This window comes from Condylura cristata, unplaced genomic scaffold (assembly GCF_000260355.1).
Source record: "Condylura cristata isolate star-nosed mole 26May11 unplaced genomic scaffold, ConCri1.0 scaffold00016, whole genome shotgun sequence".
NCBI classification, from domain to species: Eukaryota; Metazoa; Chordata; class Mammalia; order Eulipotyphla; family Talpidae; genus Condylura; species Condylura cristata.
In genome coordinates this window covers 40,941,828-40,968,880 of record NW_004567117.1, presented here as the reverse complement: position 1 = coordinate 40,968,880, position 27,053 = coordinate 40,941,828, and the positions used below count along the sequence as shown (strand labels likewise).

The 27,053-nt window shown below is 43.0% G+C and overlaps 1 protein-coding gene and 1 long non-coding RNA gene across 3 annotated transcripts in view; one reads left to right on the top strand and one right to left on the bottom strand.

Moving 5' to 3' along the window:
- The window catches only part of SERPINB12 (serpin peptidase inhibitor, clade B (ovalbumin), member 12), an 8,626-nt gene extending 5,144 nt beyond the window's left edge, over window positions 1-3,482 (bottom strand). Inside the window, exons 1-3 of one of the 2 annotated variants that reach the window (XM_004683953.1) lie at window positions 3,315-3,482; window positions 1,241-1,375; window positions 436-573 (exon numbers count right to left, since the gene is read on the bottom strand). In XM_004683953.1, the coding sequence (XP_004684010.1) occupies window positions 436-573; window positions 1,241-1,375; window positions 3,315-3,482 (441 nt within the window). The remainder of the gene's footprint in view (window positions 1-435; window positions 574-1,240; window positions 1,376-3,314) is intronic. The other variant, XM_012725829.1, reaches the window with a different exon arrangement.
- LOC105853714 lies at window positions 2-15,133 on the top strand. Its single transcript, XR_001145499.1, has 4 exons — window positions 2-56; window positions 3,711-3,858; window positions 14,197-14,295; window positions 14,973-15,133. It is a non-coding gene; the product is annotated as an uncharacterized LOC105853714 (long non-coding RNA).
- The last annotated feature ends 11,920 nt before the right edge of the window (window positions 15,134-27,053 follow it).

Sequence of the window (27,053 nt, the reverse complement as noted above, 5' to 3'; positions counted from 1 at the left end):
GCCCCGCTCGGCCGGGAGCCCACGTGGACTCCTGCGTTACCCACTCCGCTTTAAAAGTGAGTACTGGGGGGCGGCGGGGTGATTTCAGGAAGTGCGGGGGGCGGGGCGGGGAGGGGGCAGGAAGAGGAGTAACCAGGTGCCTCTGCCTGGCGTCTGCGCGGGAAAGGTGGTCGCGGGAGAACAGCAGGACCGAACCGCTCCGGAGACGCCGGAGGCCCCTGGGCACGTGACCTCTCCACCATCCACCATCGCTGTTCACCAGCTTGTTCCACTCGCACCTGCCCTTCATGCACGCGGGTGGAAACTGGGAGAGGCCCGCAGAGTGCAGGAGCGGAGAGGTGGGTGCTGGCCCCGCCGGCACGTCCCCGCCTACGCCTGGGCTCTGCAGCGGGCGCGCGGGGTGGCCGCGCGCTTCGCCAGTCGCGCCGGACTCACCGGACAGATTGGGAATTCCTTCTCCCCGTAGAGCCTGTTGGCGATACTGAGGGTGCAGTCCGCCCTCATCCTGTCTAACTTGGAGAGGAGATGCCCGAAGTGGCAACTAAGCAGTTCACTCTCGGGGTTGGAAGGCTCCTGACAAAAGAAAAAAACAAAACGTGCTCGTGGTCAGTGGTCAAGCTAGTCGTCGTCTCGCTTTGTTGCTGTGCTGCCACGGGAGGGCGCAAGCTGACAAAAAGCGGGGAATGGAGGGCGACCAGGGCTCGGGAAAGCCGTCAGGGTCCCGCCTGAGTGCGTCAAGGTCGCCCAGAAAAAAAAAAGAAAATCTGTCTGGGAACTCGGCAATGCACGGTGTGTTGGGTCTGGTCTTTGTGCATATTCGAAGGACACAAGGAAGAGACTCTTTTCTTCACCGTCCTCCTTAGCCTCACCAGGGAGGCAGACCTGCAACCTGGAGAACCCTGCCCGCCCCTGGTGTGAGGACAGGCTAGCTGCGTGTGTCCGCACAGGGTTCAGAGGAAATAGGACAGGCAGAGCGGGGAGGCCCCAGGGACCCCAGGGCTGAGTGCTCTGTGCTGGGGACCTGCAAATGCGGTGGCCCCGGGCCGTGCTCTGAGTGTCTTTATCATAAGCAGAAGGTTCTAGCTGTCACCCTTGGGAAACAGAGGACATCTGAGACACACAGCAGCCGCGGCCCAGTGATCATCGCTGTGTGGCTGCTGATGGTGGCAGGACCAGGGTCGGGTGGCAACCTTGGCCAAAGGAGCCGTTGCAGGCAGAAGAGCGAGTCTGTGGGGCTCACCTGCTCCGTCAGAGACTCTGCCGAGGACTTCTGGCCCTCCAGAGAGCTGTCGGCCAGCGTTTCTTGCGTTCTGCTTTTCAGGCAGGGATCCCGTTCATCGCCTTGGTTCTGGGAAAATTCATCGAAGTGCAGCACCTGCGAAATGACAGCCGGGGGCTCTGAGGCAGAGTGACACGTGCAGAGCTTCATAGCTGACAGGGGCAGCAACCACACTGTCAGACAGAACAACAACAGTGGAAAGCGGAGTGGGTGTTTCTTTTGACTTGGGGTATGAGGTGGAAGGGCGACGACCCCGCACCCCCCATGTGTGTGTGAATGAATGTCACCAAACCAAGGGACCGTCAAGATGCCCACAGCCGCGTGGGCAACTGAGCGCTGCTCAGGTGACAGTGTAAATGCTCACCAGATACTGAAGAGTTAATATGAAAAAAAAGCACAAACTCTCTCATTCAAACTGAACGTGAATGTGGCGTTGAGGGGTACTAAGCCAAAAAAAATGATCACCCAAATGAGCCTCACTTATTTCTTTTTGCTTTCTTCTTTCCAAAAAGTATATAGAACTGCACACGTAACTCGAGCAATGTCTGAGTTAGTGCTGTTCTAGAGCTTACACCCAGTGGAGTGATTGAGGAAAGCCAAGGTCAAGTTAACCAGAGCACTGCAGAAGGGGACACATGCGGAAGGGTGACGTCAGGGGTCCTCTTCCTCTGCTCAGGGCAGGTTTGCTGGGAGGAGACGCCCAAATGCCGTAGGAAGACTGAAAGATGACCGACCACACAATGAAGCTGAGGCTTGCTAGTGGGCTAATACCCCAGTAAGTAAACGCAGGTGGTAGAATGATCCTAAGCCCTGTTCTGCTTTAGTCCAGGAACTTGCTCCTCAAATTCGGCAGAGCAAACTCACGCACATATAAACCCTGCACCTGCCTGAGCCAAGAGGCAAGAGTCCAGCTTGCCGGCTCCTTGTCACTTTCATTCACTCATTCTACACATTCGCGTTCGCGGAGCGCTATGAGCCCAGGTCTGTTCTAAGGCAAGATTCCCCTCCTCTAGGAGTTTCTCTTTCTGGCTCGGGAGGCACACAAGCAGTAACTCTGTAGAGTCGTCTGTGCAAGATGCGTGGAGGTAGAAAATATTACGTGGAGGGAAAGTAGATGGGGTGGAGGGGTTCTGAGGGTGCTGGGGGCAGCGATAGAGTGAACAGCCAACGTAGGTCTTATTGAGAAGAGTAAGTCTGTTCAAAATCCTGAAGGAGAAAGTCAAATGAATTATCTGAGGGAAGAGTCGTCAGAAGGTCCTGGAGCAAAGATGTGGAAGGCACTTGCCCGAGGAAGCAGGGACTCCAGTGGCTGGAGATAGAGTCCTGGGTTATCTAGAACCACGTCCCCACACCTGCTTGGGCCACCATCAAGAAGCAGGAGCCTAACACTAGTGAAATGGCAAGTCCGGATCTTGCCCAGATGAGAAACAAGAACTGAGGTAGGGTTGAAATGGACCTTTCTGGCATCCAGGTTGAGCCCTCTTTGGGGGGAAGCCAGGGGATCTTTGGGAAGTCGGTCCAGGTTAGGAGGGATGGAGGTGGCTCAGCTCTCAGGCAGGTGTGAGGAGTCCCTGAGTTCTGGGTATATTTGGAGACAAAGCCAACAGCCTTTTCTGACAGATTTGATGTTGAGAGAGAGGTCAAGACGTGAACAGGAGGACACAAGATGTTTAGCCACTGGAGACAGAACGAACATCCCCAAATAGTCACTGGATGAATGAGGGAGAGAGAAAATGCACGTGTCAAATGATGGGGACTATTGGCATCAGTGATTACAGAGAGAAGCGACAGACAGTGGAAGCGACAGGCAGGGAAGAGTGAGAAAAGCTGGCAAGGCCTGGTGGGGTCTGACAGGTGTGTTGAGGGAGGTGGAGTTCACTGCACCTTGAAGAATGGCCAGACCAAACAGAAAGCAGCAGGACAGCCCGGCAGCGCCACACAGGGAGGAAGACACGCCCACCAGCCAACACACGGCGGAGCAAAGAGCTGATCAAAGAGGGTGAGGGTCCAGCTGAGCAGGGGGCCCTGGCCTCACCTGGTCAATTTGCTGCGCACTGTCACTCTTGGCCCCAAGGCGGACCATGGCGATGGCCGCCGACAGGCTCAGAGGGCTGTAGAAGACGTTTTTATTAAAGTGAGTTTTGCTTATCTCTTGGAAAAAATCAAAACAAAACTTGGTGTTTGCTGCCACCAAAGACTCCATTGTGAAAGGGATGACAACCTAAAGCCAAAAGAGAGAGAGAAATGATCAGAAAAGACAGGTAAACATCATTAAAACTGGAAGTGTCCGGTCCCCGTGGTCCTGGTGTGCAGATATTGATGTTGACAGGGATACAGGTAGAGATCTACAGTCTGCATTAATGTGAATTCACTTCCTAAGGGTGCTGAATTATCACTGCAAGTCTAACAACAGGGACTGAATGTTCCACAGATCTGAAGACCAGATGTCCAGACACAAGACATTCAGACTTCCCAAATTCCCGGGGCAGAACTGGTTCATCTGAGGCTCTTCAGCAGACACTCACCCTGCCTGTCCCCCAGCTTCTTTCTGATGGTGGCCCACATGCCTTGCCGTACAGGTAACTCCGCTCTCTGCCTCATCTGCACAGCCGTGGTATCTGTGTGTGTCTGTGTCGGCATATCCAAATTCCCTCCCTCTTATAAAGACACTAGACATTGGATTAGTGCCCACCTTAATCTACTATGACTTCATATTCGCTTAATGACATCTACAACAAACTTCTTTTCAAATAAGGTCATACTCACTAGCAACTAGAACTTATAGCTTTTGAGGGCACATTTCCACCCACTTTGTGGTAGAATCTCCCCTATTCAGGTAAGACAAAATCACAGGCTATCGTTTCCCCAGGGTCAAGTTAAGTCCAAGGAAACCTCCAACCACTCCAGCCACCCCCTCGGCCTCCTCCACAAACTATATTGAGACTCATGACTGAGGCTCCGCCTGGATTGTCATAGGCATGTCCTCTGAGAACATTCTCATCCTCTGACCCTCCCATGTACAACCCACAGAATGTGGGACACTTCAGTCACCCAGTGAGTGTTCAAGAGGTCACAGATCTAGAAAGACGTTGGGGGCTTAGAAGTCATCAGTTTTAACACCTGATGGTCTTGAACCACAGGGGCTAGAAAACCGAACAGTGACACCTTGCCCCCACCCAGGAGATTATCATGTATTATAAAAAAGTCAGGAGACTCTCATGTGCATCTCAACTTGGACCTAGCCCTCGCAGATGAAAAGCCTGGTCTCTTGTCAACAGAGGCATGCAAGACACACGTGATTGTGTTTTTATCGTCTGGCAGATGGGAAGCGCTAAGTTCTAAATATTGCAGTGAACTGAATGGTGTACATTGGTTTTAGCTTCTTCCCAGTTGAACATAAACCTCTTTAGATGACAAAACCAAACTCCAAAAGATAACATTAGATAACTTTTTAAAATGTCCCAAATACTTGTTTTGCTTATGTTGGCTTTAAGCCTGCCTCCGCAAGGTAGATATCACCACCGCCTTTTTACAGAAAACAGGAATCCAGTCACATGTACTGGAGGTACACATTTTCCCTGAACCTGCTATTTCCATGAAGGTGCCTCTCGAGGTTGTACAGACTGACCACACATGTCCACTGTGCTAAGTGCTCTCCCTGTTCAGCTCACAGTCCATTTGTATCCCCACAACTTTTTCTGCCAAGAGTGTACATGACTCGTGTTTCTCATTTTGCACCCGTAAAGCTGAATTCAGGTGGGTGTTTTCCAGGAAACATCTGTCCTGGGCGTTTCTGGAAATTCAGTAACACCTCCCACCTCAGCAAGTGACCCTTGCCTATGCTGGAAAAAATCTTCACGTACAACATGTTCCCTCAGTGACAATAGCTCATGTTAACCACTTAGTAACAAGACCACTGAGGAAGCAGAGAAATCAAGTAAATGAAAGAAGGTCTGATTGGAGAGGGTTTTGCAGGCTTTTATCAAAGCACAAACTTTTGGGCAAGGGGCGGTCTAATATTTTCAAATCCTTCGCTGTATAACCAAGTTTCCTTCTAAGCTGCCTTGTGTCTGGAGCTTTCATGCTGCCTCCTGGCCTGCAAGGGAGGGAAGAGAATGGTAGTCATAGAAACATGGCCTGGACGCTCCAGTTAAGGGCTGATGATGTATAAATGCCTGTAGTAGGAAAATTCTTCTTCGCTTTATGCAAAACTCCAACATACAAAGGAAATGATTCTTTGATGCATGAAAACCATCTCCTGGGATTTTTTTTTTTTTAGCTTTTTTAATTAAAAACTGGTTAACGCTGATAGTAACATTTTATTTGTGGACAAGGGTAGGCGGGTAAGCAGTTCACATAAAAGGCTGAAGTGAACAAGACATGCCTCCTGCCTCTGAAAAATCCATGACACAAGTAACAAATTCTAGAAAAAGCAGTTACGTGTCAGAGCCTAAGGAACACAGAGAACTAAGAGAATGAAATGGGAAAAGCTAAGGAGTGTTATATAAGCAGATCTATTAAAACCATATTCGTCAAAATTTAATTGTTCTAAAAATACAGATTCGAAAACATGAAGATAATTTTTACATATGTGAAGCTTGGGAACACATTTTACTCATCAAAAATGTGCTTTGCAGGTGTGTAAAAATCAAATCTAAACAAACCAAGAGACCAAGGATCAGTTTTCTTACCTTTTGCAAAAAATCCCTTTTGCAAAAGTCCCTTTTTATCAGTACTAATTTGAACGCAGTGACAGCTGAACCACAGTTTCTAAATCCGCTGGATTACAAACAGGACAAACTTAGCAGGAAATGAAAAAAGTAGATTTCTAAACATCATGAGAAAATGTAAAAGAGACATTTTCTCACAGTTATGTCAGATTTTAAAATCTTGTGTGTACGAGTATTTTTATTGTAACATATTAATAATAGCCAAAAGAAACAACACTGGGTCAGTCATCAGTAACAGAGCTAAATATGTCATGGATTTACATGATATCTGTATGTACATGTATATATACATATAGTGTGTGCATATGTGTGTTTGCCTGTATATGTACCTATGTATATACCACTGAGACATCAACAGGTAATAACATGGGCTTCACAGGTGTGATTCAATGAAAGCATTACACAAAAGCTTCCCAACAGCATGATTCCATTTGCAGAATGTTCCAAAGTGACAGCTGCTCTGCAGTGTTCCAAGTCAGGAGAGAGCTCACCCACCCAGTGGAACAGTGTGCGCAGTAGGTCAGGCAATGTGAGCTAATAAACTGACTCTCAAAAAAGACCAGAATGCACGATTTGAAGTGTTTGTCCATTTCCATGATGTAAATACCCACACTGTGGTCAGTTTCAAACTGCCAACAAGATGTCATTACACCAGAGTCTGGGAAAGGATGAGCAGAATCAGTTCTCGTGAGCTGATAGTAACTGACTCCTGCGCCCGGAGAGGCCCAGGCATGAGAATGAGAGAAATTTCTAGGAAACAGACATGTTTCCTAACAACCAATCTGGGTTGTTATTTCTTATGCAAACAGAGAAATGTTTACATGTGTGCTTATATCTTTATAAGTATGTAACTATTATATGTGTATATGTGTGTATAACTTTTAGATGTGTTTATGTAAACATAGAACACATAAAGTTTGATTTCAAAATGTACTATCACTGTGTTCATTTTAAGGCATTGCAAATTGGCTTTTGTTTAATGCAGGAACCAAGATTATATTGAAAAAAAGGAAGTGTAACCTCTCACAGTGAAATTTAGCCAGATGCAATTAGGAAATTTTCCCCAAGCATGAACAGGAACTACTTTAATCTATTTTGGAAAACACCCACCACCCAGAGAAGTTACTGCAGGCTGCGTTTAAGTCAAAAGGCTGATTGCTGAGGTAGGCTGCCTCTTAATAAGACACAACTCGAAAAACTTGTCCATAATTTACTGCCATCATCATTATTTTCAGACTTGCAATAATCTTTTAAAAGAACAAGCTTCCTCAAAACTTGACTCAGCTCAAGGAATCAGTGCCAACTCTACCCAGCATGAGTTTCTTATGAGCTCCACTGCCTATGAGCCCACGAGGTTCCTGGCAGATTACAAAGACAGACCCATTCTCAAAAAATCTTTTAATTTAGAAATTGTCACCATTTGACATCCAGTCATTAAGGGACAAACCCAGTGTGCAAATCAACAGATTCACTCTGGCTTCCAAGCCGCCTTCTCTCCCCTCCCCACACCAGGTTGTTCTGGAGCCAACAGTGAAGTGCCATGCAAGGCCAGGTCCTGAGTGATAGAAGACACCTCCAGCAGCTACCAGTGTTACTCTGACCCTGACCTTGGCTGTGGCTGCAGAAAGGCCCTCCCTTTGATCCAGACCAGCAGCCCCCTGATCTGCTCTCTGACAAGAACGTCCCAGGCACCAGTGTGTCTGCCAGGCTCCTATGATCTCCTTCGGAACTGCTTCTCTAGACTGAACATTTGCCCAAAAATCTTTGTCAGCTTGCTTTGAAATCTATGTCAAAGTATCATATACTTAGGTTGGAGTTTCGAGATTGCAAATACCTTCTCCCAAATCGGGAATGACCCAAGGTCACTTCCTCCTGGCCATAGTTATCTAGGAAAGAACTAATGAGCAATTTGTATTCAGGAAAAACTCACTTTGATAGCAATTAAAATATTGCCACATTTTTCCCTTAATACTGTCCAAGTAAGAGAGTCATTCTTAAACCTCCAAAAAAGTAAAAGAAGAGTTTTGAGTCTCAAGTTAAAATTTACTATACAGGTGGTAGATTATCGGTGTATTTACCTCGTTACTGATCTGCTATCTTTCTAATGAATTTGAGTTTTGCTCTTATAAGTGACAAACCCCCTTCATTTTCCAGTGGTTTTCTAACCTTTCTAATACTTACCTCATGTAAATATATACATATAAAAACAAGTTACCAATAGAAACACTAGCTATATGTCTATGTCCCCTCATTTTTCTGACTGCATGATAACTTTTTCATATTTCTATCCTTGCTTTTGAACATAACTCTCAAAAGTGTGTTTCCCTCTCTTGTTAATCCTGTCTGTGAAGATAACAGTGGTGGCATCTAGGAGCACTTACTAAGTATTCAGAGATTTTTTTACTCCATCTGTCCCTTTTCATTATAATTCTAATGTTTGAAATATTAGAAAACAACTCACTATTTCATATTAATTCTGTCTACATCTTGCAAGCAGTTGTAGTGAATAGAGATGTTACATTACAGAATAAGTTTTGATCAATTTTCTACTAGATTAGAAATAGTTCATTTAATAAGCCTAGTTTCTATTATAGTATAAATGTAAAAGTTGACATTAGATAGATTTTCTTAAAACCCACATTCTTTCCTGGGTAGTAGGAAGAAAAGAATTATATCCCCCAATATTTCACGTGTTATCATTTCTATAAAGATACTAATAACCCAGGAATGAAACTCCAGCTTACACAGATACATGCTATTGTACTGGAATGAATATGCAAATCTGGTTATTACTAACTAAATGATAAACAATATAAAATCAAGGACTCTTTTAAAAGATGTCATCAAAAACAGAAAAAAATTGTAAAAGAGAAATGTAACTCATTATTGAAAATACAGATACTCAAATATTACACCATTTTATGTCATAAGTAACAAAAATAAGATACAATATGTCAAGTATATAAAAATTAAAATAATATTCAAATGCCCACATTGTTAAAAAATGTATTAGGTACCTGAGACCCCATCTGCTTGGGAGCTGAGAAGGAGACAGATGCTGCAAATAAATCCTAGCTATAGACCCTACTCCAAACCGCATAAAACAGTTTGCTCTTTTTTAAAAGACATCAGATTGAAGGAAAGGAACATAACCTTCGGTTTCAGCTAAACGTCCTATTATTTAAAGCAATGTCCTAACGCAGCCATCATTGTTCGAAATGACATTAGGCAATGCGGTTCTTTACCTTCTTGCCTGCACAGTTGCTGCTGACAGCCGGCCAGGTAAGTCGATCCACGCCCGTCGGGAGTGGGGATTTATGTGCTCTGCCCCTCCCACCTGCAGCTTTCCCAAGTGCCATTTTGGAATCCAGGGTAAATTGATTGATTGAAGGCGGAAAATGTGAGAAAGAAGGGATGTGTGAAATATACATCGTTGGACAAAGTTCCTGGCACCGTGCGTTCAGCTAAATTAAATATGTAACTGCCTCCTTCCAGTTCTCACTCCTAGTGAGCCCTCATAATATTAGACCCACCTACTTTGAGGCCAAGTCCCTGCACTAGATAAATCCAGAAGCAGGGATCTGTTTTCCTTCAGATACTCATGTCTTGTACATTCATGCTTGAATGTCTATGTATGAAGATTTTTAAAATACATTACCCAGGACTTGCAAAAATGTGCTTAACTATTTTCAAAGCTGCTTTTTTCTGCAGCAGCCTTGGAGTGGGGGCATTAATTTATCAACTAGAATAGCTAAACACCACTCAGAGGAAGGAATGTATTAAGGAGACCTCTTCACAGAGCAAGGGATGAAAGAACTTTCTAAAAGAGGACTAAAGGTTAGGTACCAAGAAATGGATCAGTTGTGCTCCAAAACCTTCCAATTCCGGCAATTTCACTTCCTGTGCTCCATGAAGAGCCACCTGCTCACCTACCCACCCTATTTACCTCCTCAAGAGACTTGAGGTATCAGAAACCTTCCACCCTTCTTTCTTTCTTTCTCTTCTTCCCATCCATCTTCCCTTTTCTTATTGGGCTTCTGAAAAGATTTTCATGGGACAAATATATTCTATGATTGAGAAAACAGGCCAACAGTTTCTGATGCTCCTCTCAATTCTGACTTTCTACAACCCTGACATAAGCCGGGGGTCAGTGAACAGGTCCAAGGGTTCGAAAAGAGAATTTGGGAAGAGTAGCCACTTTGGGAATCAATAGGATGACAGGGACAAAAACCCAGAGTCCTTTCTGGCCTGGTTCCTTTTTCGACACTCTGTTTTCCTTTCTAGTGTCTTCTCAGACAACATTATCTGATCACCGCCCCCAACCCACAAATTTTATTAGACATAAAGAAAGTTCAAAAGACACTTTTTCAAAGTGGCCTTTGTGGAGAATATAAGGCACTTCTATGTGGCATATGTAGATCTATACTTAATACAGACAATATAAGCTACATATGTAGCTGGTCGATAAATGAAGGAAAAGCCACGTTTATAAGCCAGCCTCTGCCAATGAAATCAGCTACCAGCATGGATCAAGTCTTTTGAATCTCACTAAACACAGAAACAAATATGCTATTCAGGTCCTTACATCAATTTTTCATTTGGAAATGCTTATGGATTTTTTCTCTAAAAACTTCAACAAAATTCTAAGAACTATCATGTTTTGGTCGTGCTTGGTCAACTGGTTATAATGAGAGAAGGGTGGAGAATTTTAACTTGTGAATCAATTAACACGTCATCCCAATTGATCGGTAACTACTTCATGCAGTGACTGGCTCGTGTGTTCTTTCCAAAGGTACAAGTTGCATTCAGAACAGGGCGATCTCATCCTGGGTCACATGTGTTATTGTTGGCTGTTCACACTCAGATTGCATTGGGCTTCTGAGTGCTACAAAACTCTTTTGAATATCTCTAATCTAGGGTTGCATGTGTTTGTCCTGTCAAATCACTCAGCAAAGATCTGGCTCCAAGATGATCTGTGCCAATAAGCCTACAAATTTGGTGTGGGTGATCATTCAGTGGGAGTGATGGCATCCATCACTAAATGGGGCTAAATAGTTCCGTGTTGATAAATCAGCAAAGAGGGCTGAGAATTCAGTGAATACTGAATTACCCCGAGTCCCCCTTGAAACTGTCCACACATAATCTTGTATGAGTTCAAGAGAGATGTGTGCCACGTCTCAAGTGGCAGAACACAGGACCTGCAAACCCTGAATGTTCACTATCTGGTCCTTTATCAAAAACTGTGCTGATGCTTGCGTTAAATGATGCAACAATTTGTAAAGTCTGTTAAGTTCCTACATCCTTAGACACAAAACGTCCCCTCTGATACAACAAATGTTCTCATACACTGATACAAAAATCAGTTACTTAATTTGAACATAGCATTTTGGTTTGATCTCAACCTTAGACAAAATGCTCACCCTCTGGAGTATTGCAGCAAAATAACAGCCCAGGCTGCCACTTTGTGGACACTGAGTTTCAGGGCCAGGGAACAGCAAGCTATGAGGACTGCATCTGTGTAGGGAAATCCTCTCTGTCCAACACTAAAATGTCAATTTAGAGAGAAGAAGAATATGGTTCTCTGACACCTAGCTTACAGAATGGATTCCATCAGTCAACATCTGCGGGGGACTTAGCTAATACATCTAAGGCTCTTCCACACCCACTGACTCATTCAGTCCTTCCAGTAAGTCCCACAGAGCAGCATCCCAAGAGGACAGATGAGAAAACCAGAGCCCATGGCCCTGGCTAGGTCGCTCTTAGTCAGGCCATGGGAGGAGGCAAGACCATACTTCAGCTCCTTCCTCTCTCTCTGAGCCAAGAATAAAGCTTTGACCCCAACAAAGATTGGTGACACAGCTTCAGTCCCAGGTGCGCCAGCCCCCAGCTGCACCAGCCCCCAGCTGCACCAGCATGAGCAGCAGGTCATCTTCCTCCCTCCACATACCTGGAAGCCCGAGGCCCTTGCCCAGTGGAGGCCTATCTCCGATGACGTCGACTCAGTATCACACAGCAGAGGGGAGAGCCCCGTGGAACAGCTCAGCCCCACAGCCTGCAGAAACTGGGAGAGAGAGTGTTGACTTTCAAATGCCCATGAATCAGAATGAGCCTGTAAGACAGAGAGGGGAAAAGACATACACTTATGGTCATTAAGTCAATGAGTTTTAAAAGAAAGTAATTATCTCCAAGACTGTGTTATCATGTTTAGAACAGAGTTCCACTCACACGGTCTCTCTCTGCTGAGTGTTCCGCACCTGCTAAGTCCTCGAAGGCTTTCTGAAGAGCTGCTAGGAAGGCCCAGGCCTCCTGTGTCTATACCTTGTTCTTCTGGAGCTACTTATAGAGCCGGGAGCACTGTGAAATGTGTCAGCTCAGAGTTCACAGAGGGAAGACACCCAAGCCCAAAGGAATGTCTCTGTGGCCTCTCTCAACCCAGTGAGTGTGGCAGCTGCAGTCACAGACAAAGTGCAGGGTCGCTGAGACAGAAAAGCAGGAATCTGGTGGCAAACAACTTTCTTTATGGCTCCAAGGCCTCCCAATTATGACGGTACCCCACAGGCATCCCACCCCAGTAGGCAGGCTACTGAGCAGCCTGCCATTGAGTTACTTCTTCTGACACCTGAGACAAAGCCTGGCCAAAAAACAAATTCTCTCTCCCCTCTTATCATGCTGCATCTTCATTCATCCTTCTCCTCATCTCTGTCTTCCTCATCTCCTTCCCCAGCCCTCACTCCCCCCCCCCGCAATTACCTCACTGTCCTTTCTCTCTCTTTCTCTCTCTCTCTCTCTCTCTCTCTTTCTCTCTCCCCTCTTTCTTTCCTCCTTCTCTGCCCTTCCCTCCCTCTCTCTTTCCCTGGATTTCACTCACTAGCAAAACTCACTCAATATCACCTATCACCATAGCTCAAAATTGGTTTGGTTTGTTTTCAAAACATAGTTTTATTCAGGAGGCTAACACGTCCTTAGAGGATTTTTAAGGGATTCGGAAGGTAGTTCGCTCACGCTGCTGCCCTAAAACCAGGCTCTGCCATTGAATTCCCAGAGAGGAGCTCCCGGCCAACTATGCAATTTCAGCAGAGACCCCTTGACCAGCGCTGGGTAGAGACCATGCTCCCTTTCAAACACCACCCAGAAGCCAGAATCCGGAGCACTGTGGTAGACATGCGCTTAGATGTGGCACAGTGTTATTCATGAAACAGTCCTTCAGAAAGAGATCAAGACTCCTAACTTGGCACACTCAGTCGGTCATTCCATCCAAAAGGCAGACTGCTGCCCACTCCAGATGGAAGCCTTAGATCAGCAAAATGTTAAAGTGGTGAAATTCTTAATCCACAACTTCTTTCTTTTCTCTCAGCTGAGTTCACACTACAAACCAGAGAATCAGCGAGGTCTAAAGGACATGAAAGAGCATTTAACCTGCAAATATGAAATTGAGTTCTCAGGAGTCAGATTTAACCCACAGAATAATAGCATAATTGAGAAGATAACTGTAAAACTCATCAAAGTTTTGAATTAGGAAAATGATCAGAAATTTTAGATACTACAATATAAGTGAGTTTTAATTAATATACATCATTTGAGAAAATAATAGAAATTTAATAATATATAGTACATAATAAAATATAAATTTAATATATTGAATAAATATAGTTATATATTAATATTATCACCATATACTACAAATATTAAGATAACAACATGATAAATATTATAAATATAATATGTAAAATAATATAATGTAATAATATAAATAAAAATTCTAATCCTATCAAAGTTCACAATTTCTCTCTGTTAGCTCACATAACATTTGTAGTTTGATGCCTTGTTTTTTCTTCAGTACCTCCACTGAAGAATTTCTCCATATTTTAAAATTTGGTCCTAAAATAACTTTTGATGACTAGGTGAATGTGCCGTAAGTACTTATCCATCCTGTGATTAATTAAACATCTAGGTGGTCTTCCATTATATAGATGAGCTTTAAAAGTCGTGGATTTGAGCCTTTCCCTCTGCCCCTCTGTGGTCGCCCCAACAACCACCTCCAGGTGCTGAGTTAATGGGCTTTCAGGAGCCACTGTACCCCCAGAGACATCACACCAGGAGAGCAGAGAGGGGCTACCTCCCCTCCCTGGCATTTCCTGCCTGTTCTTCTCCCCGAGAGCCTGGTGACTGGCCCTTCTCTCCCCTCAGAAGTTCCTGTGAGAGGAATAAAAAAGCCCATGGCTCTTGGCATCGCCTGGAACCAACGCGAAGCTCCTCTCGGCACACGCGACCTGCGAGCGCGAGCCTGTGAGTGATTCTCCCTTCAGCTACTCGCTCACCCTGGGTGCGGTGGGGTGTGATCACCTAATTTTCTGATTATTCTTCAGGGAACACGAAGGACAAGTTGGAACGTACCTTTCTTGTATTTTTCCTTGTGGCTCTGTTACCCTGTTGCAATTCTGAGTCCGGGCACCTCGACAGCCTGCACAGGCCGTGGGCCAGCAGCCTGACCAGATCTGGCTGTAGTAGGGTGCAAAATGAGGCTACAGCGATGGTGGTGAGATACCCACGTGGCTGGACGCCGTGGCTACTCCATGCCTGGCGGCACCCCCACCCCCCAACTCCTGAGGGTCTCTGTGAGAGGGGTCACCCTCACCCCCACCCAGTGTGCTTGGGTCATGCAACTCACTCTAGAAAAGCCCCTCGCAGACATGGGTGAGAAAACCCGTAGTGCAGGGATTTTGCTGGCATTTTATTTGGAAGCCAAGGGAAGAGAGTCTGGGGAGCAGAGGGAAAGGCTAAGCCCTGCCAGGCATTAGCTCCCGACACGTCCAGGCCAGAGGGCCGAGTCCTGGGCCACCTTCACCCTCTCTCCTGCGTCCCATTCTCTACCCTGCTCAGTGCCTCCTCGGGCTTCCTCAGCTGCGCTGGAAAGGCCTGAACACCTGTGCCTACTTCTTTTTCTTTTTCCTTTTCCATTGTAGAGTATGTTTGGGTTTACTGAAAACTATCCAGAAGGACAGCAAGCATGCCTTCTCTCCTTCCTCCCTCCTGGGGCTGGTGAGCCTTTGAAAAGGCCTTGGCTGCTGATGGCTGTTGTGGGAGCCCTTGAGAAGAGCCAGAGGCAATTCAGAGAGAAAGGAAGAATGGCTGCAGGTTGAGGTGAGTGGCCGTGGTTTAAATGTTGGTCAGAAATACAGTGGGAAATGTCAAGGATTCACTCCTATGAAATGTAATCAAGTTGCCCAGGATTTTCGAGGAAAGATTAGAGAACTACTACCAGGTTAGAATATGCCTCGTTTTTTTTGTCTCAAGTGAACTTTCTCACCTTCGATAGGGTGAGGGCCACAGAAACATCCAAAAATAATCTGTGGGCACAAGCGTAAAATCCCCAAAACACAAAATATCAGTCCAGTCTAGTACACATGCACAAACTTAAGGAAAATATCAGTATACTCGTAGAAAAAAAATTCTGACTGATTTCCTCATCGTGTAACAGTGACCTAGCTCATAAAATTAAGTCAGTTTCTTCACCAAGCTTTCTGATTTCTTCAAACTCACATACTGAAAGAAATGGAGAAAGTGGACCATCAATAGGTGTCACCCCTAAATTTTGATGCCTCTAAAAATGGGTCTAAAAGGAAAACTAAAGATGATGCAGAAGAGGGCCCCAAAACAAAGTTGGTGGTAAAGGGGTCTGGCAGGTGGTGCCTCTGTTCCGTCCTTCATAGCAAGAGCCTTGATGAGTTGCCTTGTGGAAGTCAGCATGCAGTTGTCCTCTACTAGAAGGTTCAAATCTAATCAATGTAAAAAATTACATTAAGTGTGACTTGTATCATTTTTAAGTCTTTATGTATTTATAAATCACTTTATGATTGACATATACAACCATTGGACGTAGTGTTTAACTTGATGAACTTGAAGATAAGTCTATACTCATGAAACCATCACCACCATCTACACCATGAAGAGCTCCATCACCTCCTCTCTACTTATATGCCTCATTTGTTCTCAGTAGGCTTTTGGTGACTCAGTAATCTACTTTCTTTCCTAAAGGCAAATCAACTACTCTATAATCTTCATGTCATTTTACAGGGACGGTACTTCAGACTGTACATTCTTCTCTCATTTCTTCAAGTTTACTTGATTCTGTCTGTAGTCTTCTTAGCATTTTCCTTATGTCTATACAACACCCACTTTTGATTAATGAGTTGCCTTTATCATACCTGATGCTTTAACATCTGAGCTGATCTGCAAGATAATTGGTAGATGCCCATGTTTCCTTAAATTTTTTTTTCCTTTAATCAGTTTTTCTGGTTACATGGAGCCAAAAACGTTTTCATTCTTTTGAGCTACAAAACCACGTAATGTCTTGGAGCAAAAGATAATATGTTTTTTGGGATTTTTTTAACTGTACTTCCTCACCTTTAAACTCTCACTTCTGTCCTCACAGCCCTAGGCTTCCATCATACCCTTTAGATCTTTGCTTAATAGTCAAAATTAAGTCTAGACAATTGATTCTCCTTTGATTCATTTGTTCATTGCATTGTCATTATCATTGTGAGACAATGATGATCTTAAGATTTGTTTCTTAAAAGAGTGATTTATTCTCAAAGACAACAGAAAAGATTTGTCTCTAAAAGATTAATTTATTCTCAAGGACAATAGAAAATATACCAGTTGTCCTTGCACCATTTGCTGAAAATCCAGTCTTTCCCCATTAAACTGTCATAACATTCTTGTCAAAAAAAAAACAAAAAACAATTAACCATGAATGTAAGAGTTTGTTTCTGGAATCTCAATTCTAGTCTGTTGAGATACAGGCATATATATCCAGAGATAGCTCTAGATAGAGATAGTCTGATGCTGGTAATTCACTGCCTTGATTACATAAGCAAAAGAATAAAATTGGACCCTAGCTGACACCGTACACAAAGATCACAATCTATGTAAAAAAAAAAAAAAAACTGAAAAATTCTGAGAAGTGACCATAAAAAGAAATCTGTGTGACCTTAGATTAATCAATGGTGTCTTAGATATGATAAAAATACATCAAAAGGGGAAAACTAAATTGGATTTCATCAAAATTAAAGGCTTTTGCTACAAAAGACACCATCAAGAAAAGATAAAGTTAGTCTGCAAGATGTGCAAATTGTATCTCTAATAAGGGACTTGGATCCAGAACATATAGAAAGCTCTTACCCTCAACAGTAAGCCTTTTTTTCCTTAAATTTTATTGATTTGCTGACCACTTACACGATTACATGAATTTGGCGCTACGCCTTCCCCTTCCACATCCGCGTACGTATCAGCCGAGGTCAAAGCCTCAGGTTCCACATCTTCTTCCCACCTCCTCCTCCCTCCTTCACTCTCTATTAAGGCCAGCAATTTTTACATTCTAAAATTTATTTTTATTATTAAATCATCTGATTTTCAAATGTGCAAATAATTTCAATAGAAATTCCTCCAAAGGACATAAATACACATTAAAAGATACCCAACATTGTTCGTCATTAGGAAAATGCAAATCAAACCACAATGAGGTATGACTTCATACCCACTAGGATGACTGTAACCAAAATGACAGGCAAAAACAAGGGTTGGTGAAGATATGGAAAACCTGGAATCCTCACACATAGCTGCTGGGGATGTAAAAGAGTTCAGTCACGTTGGAAAGCACTCCAGCAGTCATTCAGAATGTCAAACATAAAATTACCACATAGCCCAGTAATTCTACTCTTAGTTATATATGCAAATAAAAAATAAAAGTGAAAATATGTTCACATAAAATATTATTTGTAGCAACATTATTTGCAATAGCCAACAGGTGTAAACAGCTCATTATCCATCAACTAATGAGTGAATAATATTATGTGGTCTCTCCACAGAGGTATGATTCCATTTACATGAAATGTTCAGAATAAGCAAATGCATAGAGACAGAGAATATAAATTAGTCGCTGTCTTAATTAGAGGGATGGAGATTCACTGCTAATGTGTGCAGAGATCCTACTGGAGGTGATGAAGATGTTTTGAAATTGATTATGATGATGGCTGTACAATCTGGAATATAATAGAAACTATTAAATCATATACTTTAAAGAGGCAAATTAGTTCACATGTGAATGACATTTCATAGAACATTTTTTAAAAAGATTAGACATGTTGTCTGCAAAAGGTCAGGTCTTCCAGAAGACAGCTGAGTGAAGTCCTTCTCTTCAATTAGGTATTTTCATGTTACTTTTATACTAAAGTATCATTTGACAAATAATCACTGAACATCTATTACACACCAATGTGGATGATTGAGGAAATAAACCAGACAGGCCCAAAGTCAGCATCTTGTGGCTACTCTATTATGTGCTGGAAAAACAACCACACACAATTATTCTGTCTCACCATCTCACACGTGTTTGCCAAATGGGCTTCCTCTTCTCTAAGTACATTTTGTACTAACTGGTAACAAAATATTTCTAAAGATTAGTGATTTGATTAAGTTAATAAATGTAGTATATATCCATGAGTTATTCTATTTCTATCATGCGCAAGGGGAATGCCATGTAATAATATTGAGCTCAGATAAAGCTGTAACTTGATTGTAAGAAAAATTAAAATTTGTTTCTAGAAAATCAAAACCCTATCCTTTCACTTTAATCTCCTGCGCTTCCCATAACAATTTACTGGGCAATAAAAGAATAGTCATATAATTCATCACATTTGTAACGAATTTGGAAATATGGGCGTAGAAGTCAAGCAATCAAATTATCTTTTAAGCACTAAATTGTCCCAGCACTATTATTACCCCTGTTATGTCATCAGCCTCGGGGCATGCCTGTTGTTCCTTTCTATTATTGTCCTCTGGCCACACCTGAATACCATTCCTTTATTTACTTGGTGTATCAAAACAAAGAACAGAATGCCAGGGTGGGCCAACTGGTCTGTGCCAGCATTAGCAACGCTCACAGGAGCAGAGCAGAGACCCTCGGAGGCCTTAATTTGTTAAGAAAGACCAGGTTGCGTTGGTTTTCAAATGCAAATCTCTGTACACTGGACCTTTAAGAGGGGCACTGGCTAGTATTACCAGATAAATCGCAGTGGGGAAGCTCTTCACCATGCCACCCCGTCCTGGATGAGTCCTGATCATTGTATGTCTTTTGATGTGATACAGGTATCTTTCCCTTGATAATTTCTTGTTATTTTATGCTTACAAAGTCTTCTCCCTCTGACAATAGACAATTATTCATCTAGTTTCTTGCACATTTCAACTTTTTCTTTTTAGTCTATCGAGAATTTATTTTGGTCTACACTGTGTGGCTGGGATTTAAGTCTGCCCTAACATTGTCAACGTTCACAAATTCCTTGTTTTCACTTAATCTGCATTTATTTGGTTAACTATAAAACAATGATCTCTTCCGGAGGCTTTAGCATTTGTATTTCATTCCATACCATTTATTTCCCTATTAAGTACATTTTAAATCTATTACCACTTCTTAAAATATGAATCTTTTATATTTTCTTGTTGATTTATCAGTGCCCATTTGATAGATTTTGTATTACATATATAAATTCTATTATTTTCCCATTTCTGTTATTTAACCTTTAAATGTTATTATCATTTCTTTCAAGGTATAGTCATTTTTAATTTTTATTAAATCAAATCTTTTTTATGATTTTTCCTTATGTTTTCTTGTTCAACTTTTATTTGGAACTCTTTTCCAATTTATGGAAAATTGCAAAAATATTACAATGAAGCACTATTTACTCTTCACACATATTTACCAAAACTAACATTTTTCATTTCATCATTCATTTGCTTTTTAATAGTCTCTTACATATGCACACACATGTATACATTTCCCAGAGTATTAGTGAATAAGTTATGTACATCACACTTTTCCCACTAAGTCTTTTGTCATAGATTTCTAAGAAAAAACATATTGTCTTACATTGCAGCTATAAAATCTGAAAATTTGACATTGGTATAACTCTTCCTCTGTAGTCCACATTCTGATGTCACCAATTCTACCCAAAATGTCCAGTGTAGCAATTTCCCCGCTGCAGGACCCAATCCAGGGCTCACGCGGCCAGTCTCAGACCTCTCTGTGTCTAACCTGGAGCAGACCCTCTATTCTCCTTTCATTTTGGAATTCATATTTCGGAGAGTGCAGTCCAGATATTTGTAAGTGACCTCTTTTTTTATATATGTATTCCCCGTAAGCTTTTTTTTTTTTTTGCATCGTTCTTCCTTTTTCATCTTGCACATTTTTCCATCTCAGTTGTAGTCCCCGTGGGCTTCCCACCACCAGTTCCCCGTGTGCCATCACCACAGTCCCGGGTGCTCTCCCCACCTCAGTGTTTACCCCACTCCCTTTCCACCCCATACCGTGTCTCTGGTGTATAGCTGTTTATTGTTCTCCTTTTGCTTTATTACATTTGCTCCTCTCTTTCTCTCTCTCTCTCTCTCTCTTTTCTTTTCCTTTTCGTTTTCCCCTGATCCCTTACACTCCTGCTATGAGTGAAACCATCCGGTGTTTTTCCTTTTCTTTCTGGCTTATTTCACTCAGCATGATCCCTTCCAGCTCCATCCATGTGGCTGCATGTGTCCCTTAATTAGATTCAAGTTACGCATTTTTGCAAAAACGATGATATCGTGAGTGTCTTTTTCCAGGTATCACATCAGAAGCACATTATGTCCATTTGTCCCTTATTAGTGACTTTAAATTTGACCCTTTCATTGGGTGATCTCCTTTAGGGTTATTCACTGCAGTGTTGCCATTGTCCTTATAAGTTACAAAATAAGTGGATTGATTAGTTGTTAATTTATTTATACTTATTTATACTTCTTTTTATAAAATACACATGAGAAAGATTTTGAGCTTATCAATATTCTTATCTTCATCAACATAAAAAATAAAATTTCCTGGAGCAAGGTCCAAGCTTTGTTGACTAATAATACTTGCTTGAATCCATTACTCACATGTTTCAAAATAGTAATTTTTCTAATCATTATTCCATCTATATTTATTGATTGGTATCTAGAAAGCCATTCTTAAAATCAGTAAATCATTTTTTTAAAACCTGAGCACGCCCTCCCTGGTGGCACAGCAGGTTAAAGCACAGCAGTAAGAAGCTAAAGCCACTTCAGCATGAGTTCGACCCACCCTGGAGGTGACCCACAGGGCACAGCAGACCTCTCCTAACCCACCCACTGCTCCCCTCATCAGTGTACTTTGTCGATCTGCCTGTTCTGCTCCCCACTCTGTCTCTGGTGAATCCTCTCACCGCCCCTGCACCTCTGGCCTATACCCCGATTCTGTATGCACAAATAAATCTTAAAAAAAAAAAAAAAAAAACTTGAGTAAACATAGTTGATTTATAATTTTCTTTCAACCTCTCATCTGAAATTTTTTAGAAAAGGGTGTCCTACATGCTGATGTCATGTCGGTTCACACTGACTTATTGGTCATAATGTGTTGTGAATGAGTCTATGTTTTGCAGTTTCAATTTCCAAATAAGTTTGATCCCAGGCATTTGTCTTTTTCAGCCACCCAGTCATTAAAGTGGGAGACGCTACTACGACATAGGTATTGTTGCTAAGGAGACACAGCCAAGACAAGTGTGGCTGACTGGCAGAGACGCACCGTGCTGGAAAGCGAGTGAGTGCAGATTACTGGGGCTTTACTTGGCTGGCTTCTCCCAAGCATCTTTTCTTTCTGAGGGAAGATAGGAAAGAAAGAAAGAAAGAAAAAAAAGCTTGTGGATTCCAAGTTCGTTCCATGTGCCTCTAGATTTCATTTGCAGAGAACAAGTACATAAACAAAATCAGCAGAGTCTAGGTCTTCTGTGCCAGCCGATGCCAGGCTTGCTCATGGCAGCTCATGGGCCCAAATAATTTAGTGAGTCATAAGGATTTTGGAAAATCTGGTCCTTCGTATGATTGATGGTATAATAAGGCGAGAAGGAGGGAGTATGAAAATGCATGATTCTCTCGCTTTAGTAAGTCCCTAGAAGCTTCTGCCATCCGTTTGGTTTTTCCATGAGTTGTTTCCTTCATAGTGAGGATATCAGCTATTGTTGACTTTAGTTGCTTTCGATAACACACACAAAAAAACTCATGAACTCCTACAGGTCAGTTCACCTTTCAATGAAAATTATGTTCAGTCAAGTTCATTTTCAGGTTAATGTCACTTTCTTCTATAATGAGTTTCTCAGTGATATAAAAATACATTTTAGAGGTTTTGGGGTTTTTTTTTTTTTGCAACTTTAACATTCTTCAATGGCCTTTGGAAACAAAATGCTTTGAAATTTAAATGTTTAAATCAAAATTGAGATGACTGATTTAAAACATGAAATTTAAAGGAAACAATAATAATGTAAGCTTTTAACAAGTAAAAACACAGTAACTCAAACAATGTTAAAATCTCCCATTGTGGTGGTGGCTGCATTGCAGCTGCTGGCATTCCCTAAGTGAACTTGACCACCTAGCAGGTGGGGAAAAAACACAGTGGTTAGCCTGAAAATTATTTTTTTTTTCATTTTTTTGCCTCATTACACTTATCTTCTAAAACAAGTTTTTATTAGGTACATTCAAATGTACCTAAACCTGGGTGTTTCTACTGTGGGGAGCGGGGAATTCTCTCTCATCAGGTGAATAAATATACCTTACCTCCATGAAGCCACCAGCCTCATAAAGACTTTAAGAGTCTATGTTCATATTTTGAAGGGATGTCTTTAAATTTTTATTATTAAGAAAAGTCTTAACTAGGGGGGAAAGCAATAAATAGTACTATCAAATAAGCAATAAGTAGGGCCCTCCCTGGTGGCACAGCGGGTTAAAGCACTGCACTGAGAAACTAAAGCCACTTCTGCATGAGTTCGATTCCCGCCTGCCCCGGAGGTGACCCACATGGCGCGGCAGACCTCTCCTGGCCCGCCCACTGCTCCCCTCAGCAGTGTACTTCTTCCATCTGCCTGTTCTGCTCCCCCGCTCTGTCTCTGGTGAAGCCTCTCACCACCCCTGAGCCTCTGGCCTGTACCCCAGTTCTGTATGCACAAATAAATAAATCTTTGAAAAAAATAAGCAATAAGTAGGTTGTACGTTCCCTTCTAGTCAATTACAAAATTAATTGGATGATGAAATTCATATAATAGAAAAATCTGGAATAAGTCCTGAGATGAGGATATGGTCAACCCACTTGAGTATCAAAAGGGGCTGGAAAAGTATTTCCATCAAACCACACCCTCAAAGAACACATTTGATTGTGCTCAGTAAAAAGAAAGATCTGATTAGTGGCTAAGGTAAACCCTTTTTTAATTGTATCATTTTTTATGGAGCTGACATTTGGTTGAGATTTAGGGACATACAGTCATACCTCTGCTGATCTGTATTATCATACCACACCTACCAAAGCACCCGTCATCCTTGACCAAGTCCAGGTTCCTGTTGAAACATAGGAAGGTCTTATTACTGGGTTTTGTCCTTCATTGAGTTCCTGGGAATGTGCATGAAAGCACATTAATTAAATAATGTGGAAGAATTTTTCAAGAAGGCATATGAACTTAATGATCAGGATATTAAGATATCCTATTGTGCAGCAAAAATGGACTGGTATCCATTTTTTTAAAATGGATAAAAATTAAAAGCAATAGCCTGTGCCATGTCACCCAAGACTCAACACAGAGGCCTCTCTGCTTCCCAAGACCACCTCACCTCACAGACTTTTTTCTACAAGAGATAGAAAGCAGAGAGATCACTGAAGAATGAAATTCATTCTCATTCAGCCAATATTCTCTATCTAAGCCTATTGCTTAGCCCAAAACTTTCCAAAAAATCATAAAACTTTAGAAAGAGATGGGGGGACGGGGAATCTCCTCCAAAGGAGTGTAATTGCCAGAAAACTGTACAAATTTATGTAATTTTTCCTTTGGCCATGGAAATCCAAGAGCTGGGATATACCTTGAACAGGTAGAGGGAGGCAGACAAAGTCACAAGTGTGGCATTATTGAAGGAGTTAGTTGTCAACTAATCTTTACAACTCATCGCTGTCTCAGCATTGAAGGTCAGCAGCTCTTCATTATAAGCAAGAGGAAATCTGGATTAAGATGCTTTCAAAAGGAGTAAAACTAAGCCTGCATTTTCATTCCTGAAAAATTAAGGGGTTGAATGAAGGGACTGTTCCCATTTGATATTCTGTAATTTCAGACTTGGGATAAGATGTAGTGGCCAAGTTGTTCACCAAGAGTTGGAGGGGTGAACAACAGTTGACTGACCGGTGATCCACCAAGATGCCAAGGTTAAAGACCTTATAGAATGCCATGTTCACAACTCAACCTTTCCCATCCCCAGCCTTGGGAACATGATATTTGATGGATCTGATGAATGTATACTGAGTGTTTATGATTTACTCGGGATTTATGTTAAAAGGGGGCTCTGTTACTCCCAAGGCCAACTTTGTCAGACTTGGGGGCTACTCCAAACCTACCCTGGTGACTGAAGAGCAAGAATAGCGATGACAGTTGCTGTTGCCACTGCTATTGTTGCTGATGCCATTGCTGTCTGCCTTTATTTTCCAACCACCCTCCCTTTCAAACATCACCCAGAAGCCAGAATCTGAGCACTGTTGGTAGATATGCCCTTGGACGTGGCTCAGTGTCGTTCATGAAACAGTCCTTTTGCAAACTCTCATATTGGGCTTCAGGAGTCATCTACATCTTCCATGGAAACAATCTCTTTCATCTCCAACCTCCCTGGTCTTGAGCATGAATATAGGGTGGGGTGAGAGACAAAACTGTAGAGTAAGCAAAGCAGCCACAGCTTTCATCTCCACCTCCCAAATCCCCACTGCTCCTGGGGACACTCGCCCAGGGCTCCCCCAGGGACAAGCCAATCCCTTAATTAGCATCCTCTTGCTCTATCCCAAGCCCTCTCCATTCAGTCTCCAACTAGAAATGACCTTTCCATCACTCCCTTTGAAGTGGAAGGTGTGTCCACTAACTAGTCTGATGAACTAGTGTAAGTGGAGCATTTCCTAGAATAAACATTTCCCTCTCTAGATACATACCGATACCAAGGCGCACACACTTGTAAGTAAATATGACTGGAGATAAACAACTCTGAATCTCCTGAAGCAAAATGTAGGATTGGGTACTTCATCAATAAAGTTTCTACTACCTAAAGACGGTACCCAGTAGCCTATCTAGAGTTCCATTAACCTTGAGAAACATAGGACAGGTTTATAGTAAATGCAGTGATAGTATTTCCAAGAGCTCAGAACTCACCTTTCAGATCAGTGGGCACTGCCATGGCAGTGTTACCAGGGTGCCAGAACAGCAAGTCCTGCTAGCGGGAGGTCCTCAGGCTGACCTCCCTCAATGGCCTGGGTCTCCGTTAGGATCAAAATTTTCCATGGCTACAATTAAACATCATTTCTCCAGTTCACAGAAATACAATGCTAGTAAATGTGATTTTCAATATAAATAATTTGTTAAGTTGTTAGCATTTGTTGTGAGTTCTTTATATTTGGCATAGGTGTCTCCATAGTATTTAATTCAGGAGACTGGAAAAAGAAAAACTAACAAATATCTGTTGACTGTTTATTGTGCCAGGCATGAAACTGGGGGTTTTATTGCTTTATCTCATTTAACTCTAACTAAGAGAGTAGTGTTGCCTCTTAGTACTATCATCTCCATGTACCAGATTAGAAAAGTGGAAATTTAGATTGGTTAGGTGACTCGCCCAAGGTCATGAGCTCTTAGTAGTGTGAGCCGAATGCACATCTTTCTTCATCCAAAAAGCTGTTCTTTGAGTTTAATAGTGAAAACTGTGTGATATCCATCCCCAAAATGTTCACAAATCACAGATGTGGTCTGTAATTGGGCAGTTTCCCCTCCCCAACCCCATGAAGTTGGCACAAATCACAAATCGACACATGGACCAGAATTTTTTAAAGACCTTTGCAACCAGGCCTAGAGCTCTCAAAATCACAGAGACAAGAAAACAAGAGCGGGCCCAGTGGGAGGCTCTGGGCCACTCGCATGCGTGCCTCATATTGTCAACAGCCCCCGCAGAGTTCCCCCTGGGACCCCGGCAGACCCCACTCAACCCTGAATACCTGTGCTGTGCTGCACCCTACAGGTTATAAGTCTGTAAGGAAAGATTTCACTCTGGGATGACGTGGGGGAAACCCTGATGACTTTAAAGATGAATAGATGTCGTTGCCACGCAGCTGGAAATGAAGTCTGGATTTCATACCTTACACAGGAGCAACGTGGTGGGACCTGGCTGGCTCCGAGTCGTGTATCAAGTAGAACCTGAGTCTCTGAGCTATTGAGCCTACAGCCTCCAAAGCCTTTCCCAACTCGTTCTCCCCCTTCCAACCCACCCCTCCCATTTCAAGATACTGTTCTAATTATTACCCTTCTGTAGACACACAGCGCTTAATTATATGCCTGTCCCTGTAAATCCTTGAGGGAGGACTGGAGTCCATGGGCACAGGTGTGATGTGACCTGCAGGTGCCTGATAAGGACGTGCTGATGGCTGATGTCAATCTGACCTGATATCACGCATTGAGGGCAGCCATGTGGCAGACGTTTCTGACTTCCACCAGCACGGTTGTGGTTAAAGTCCATCAGGCTGAGTAGAGAAACAGCCTTCCTTCCAGGACCAGACACCGAAGCCACATCTAAATCCAAGGGAAGAGACTCCTTTTGCTACAAGGGCTGAAATGTAGAGGGTCGGGGAAAAGAGCTGGTCGGAACCCGGCCACCCCATGGCATTCCACAGAAACGGCGGTGAGTGTGTGTAAATGAACACACCACAGCCGCAGCTACCAAGGGTCAGGATGGAGTCCAGCCTCATGCTGGTGGTCTTCATGACTGAGAAGGACTCGGGGGTCCTACCCTCCCCCCAGGCACACCAGGACAGCAGAGGCAGCCCCGGAGGTCAGGGGACAGGGAGGACCGGCTGGCACACTCCCCTGGCAGAGGCTTTACCTGCCTCATCACCTGGACCATTTGCTGACAGATGAAGTCAGGCACCCAGGACGCGCCAAATCTCCCCAGGGACC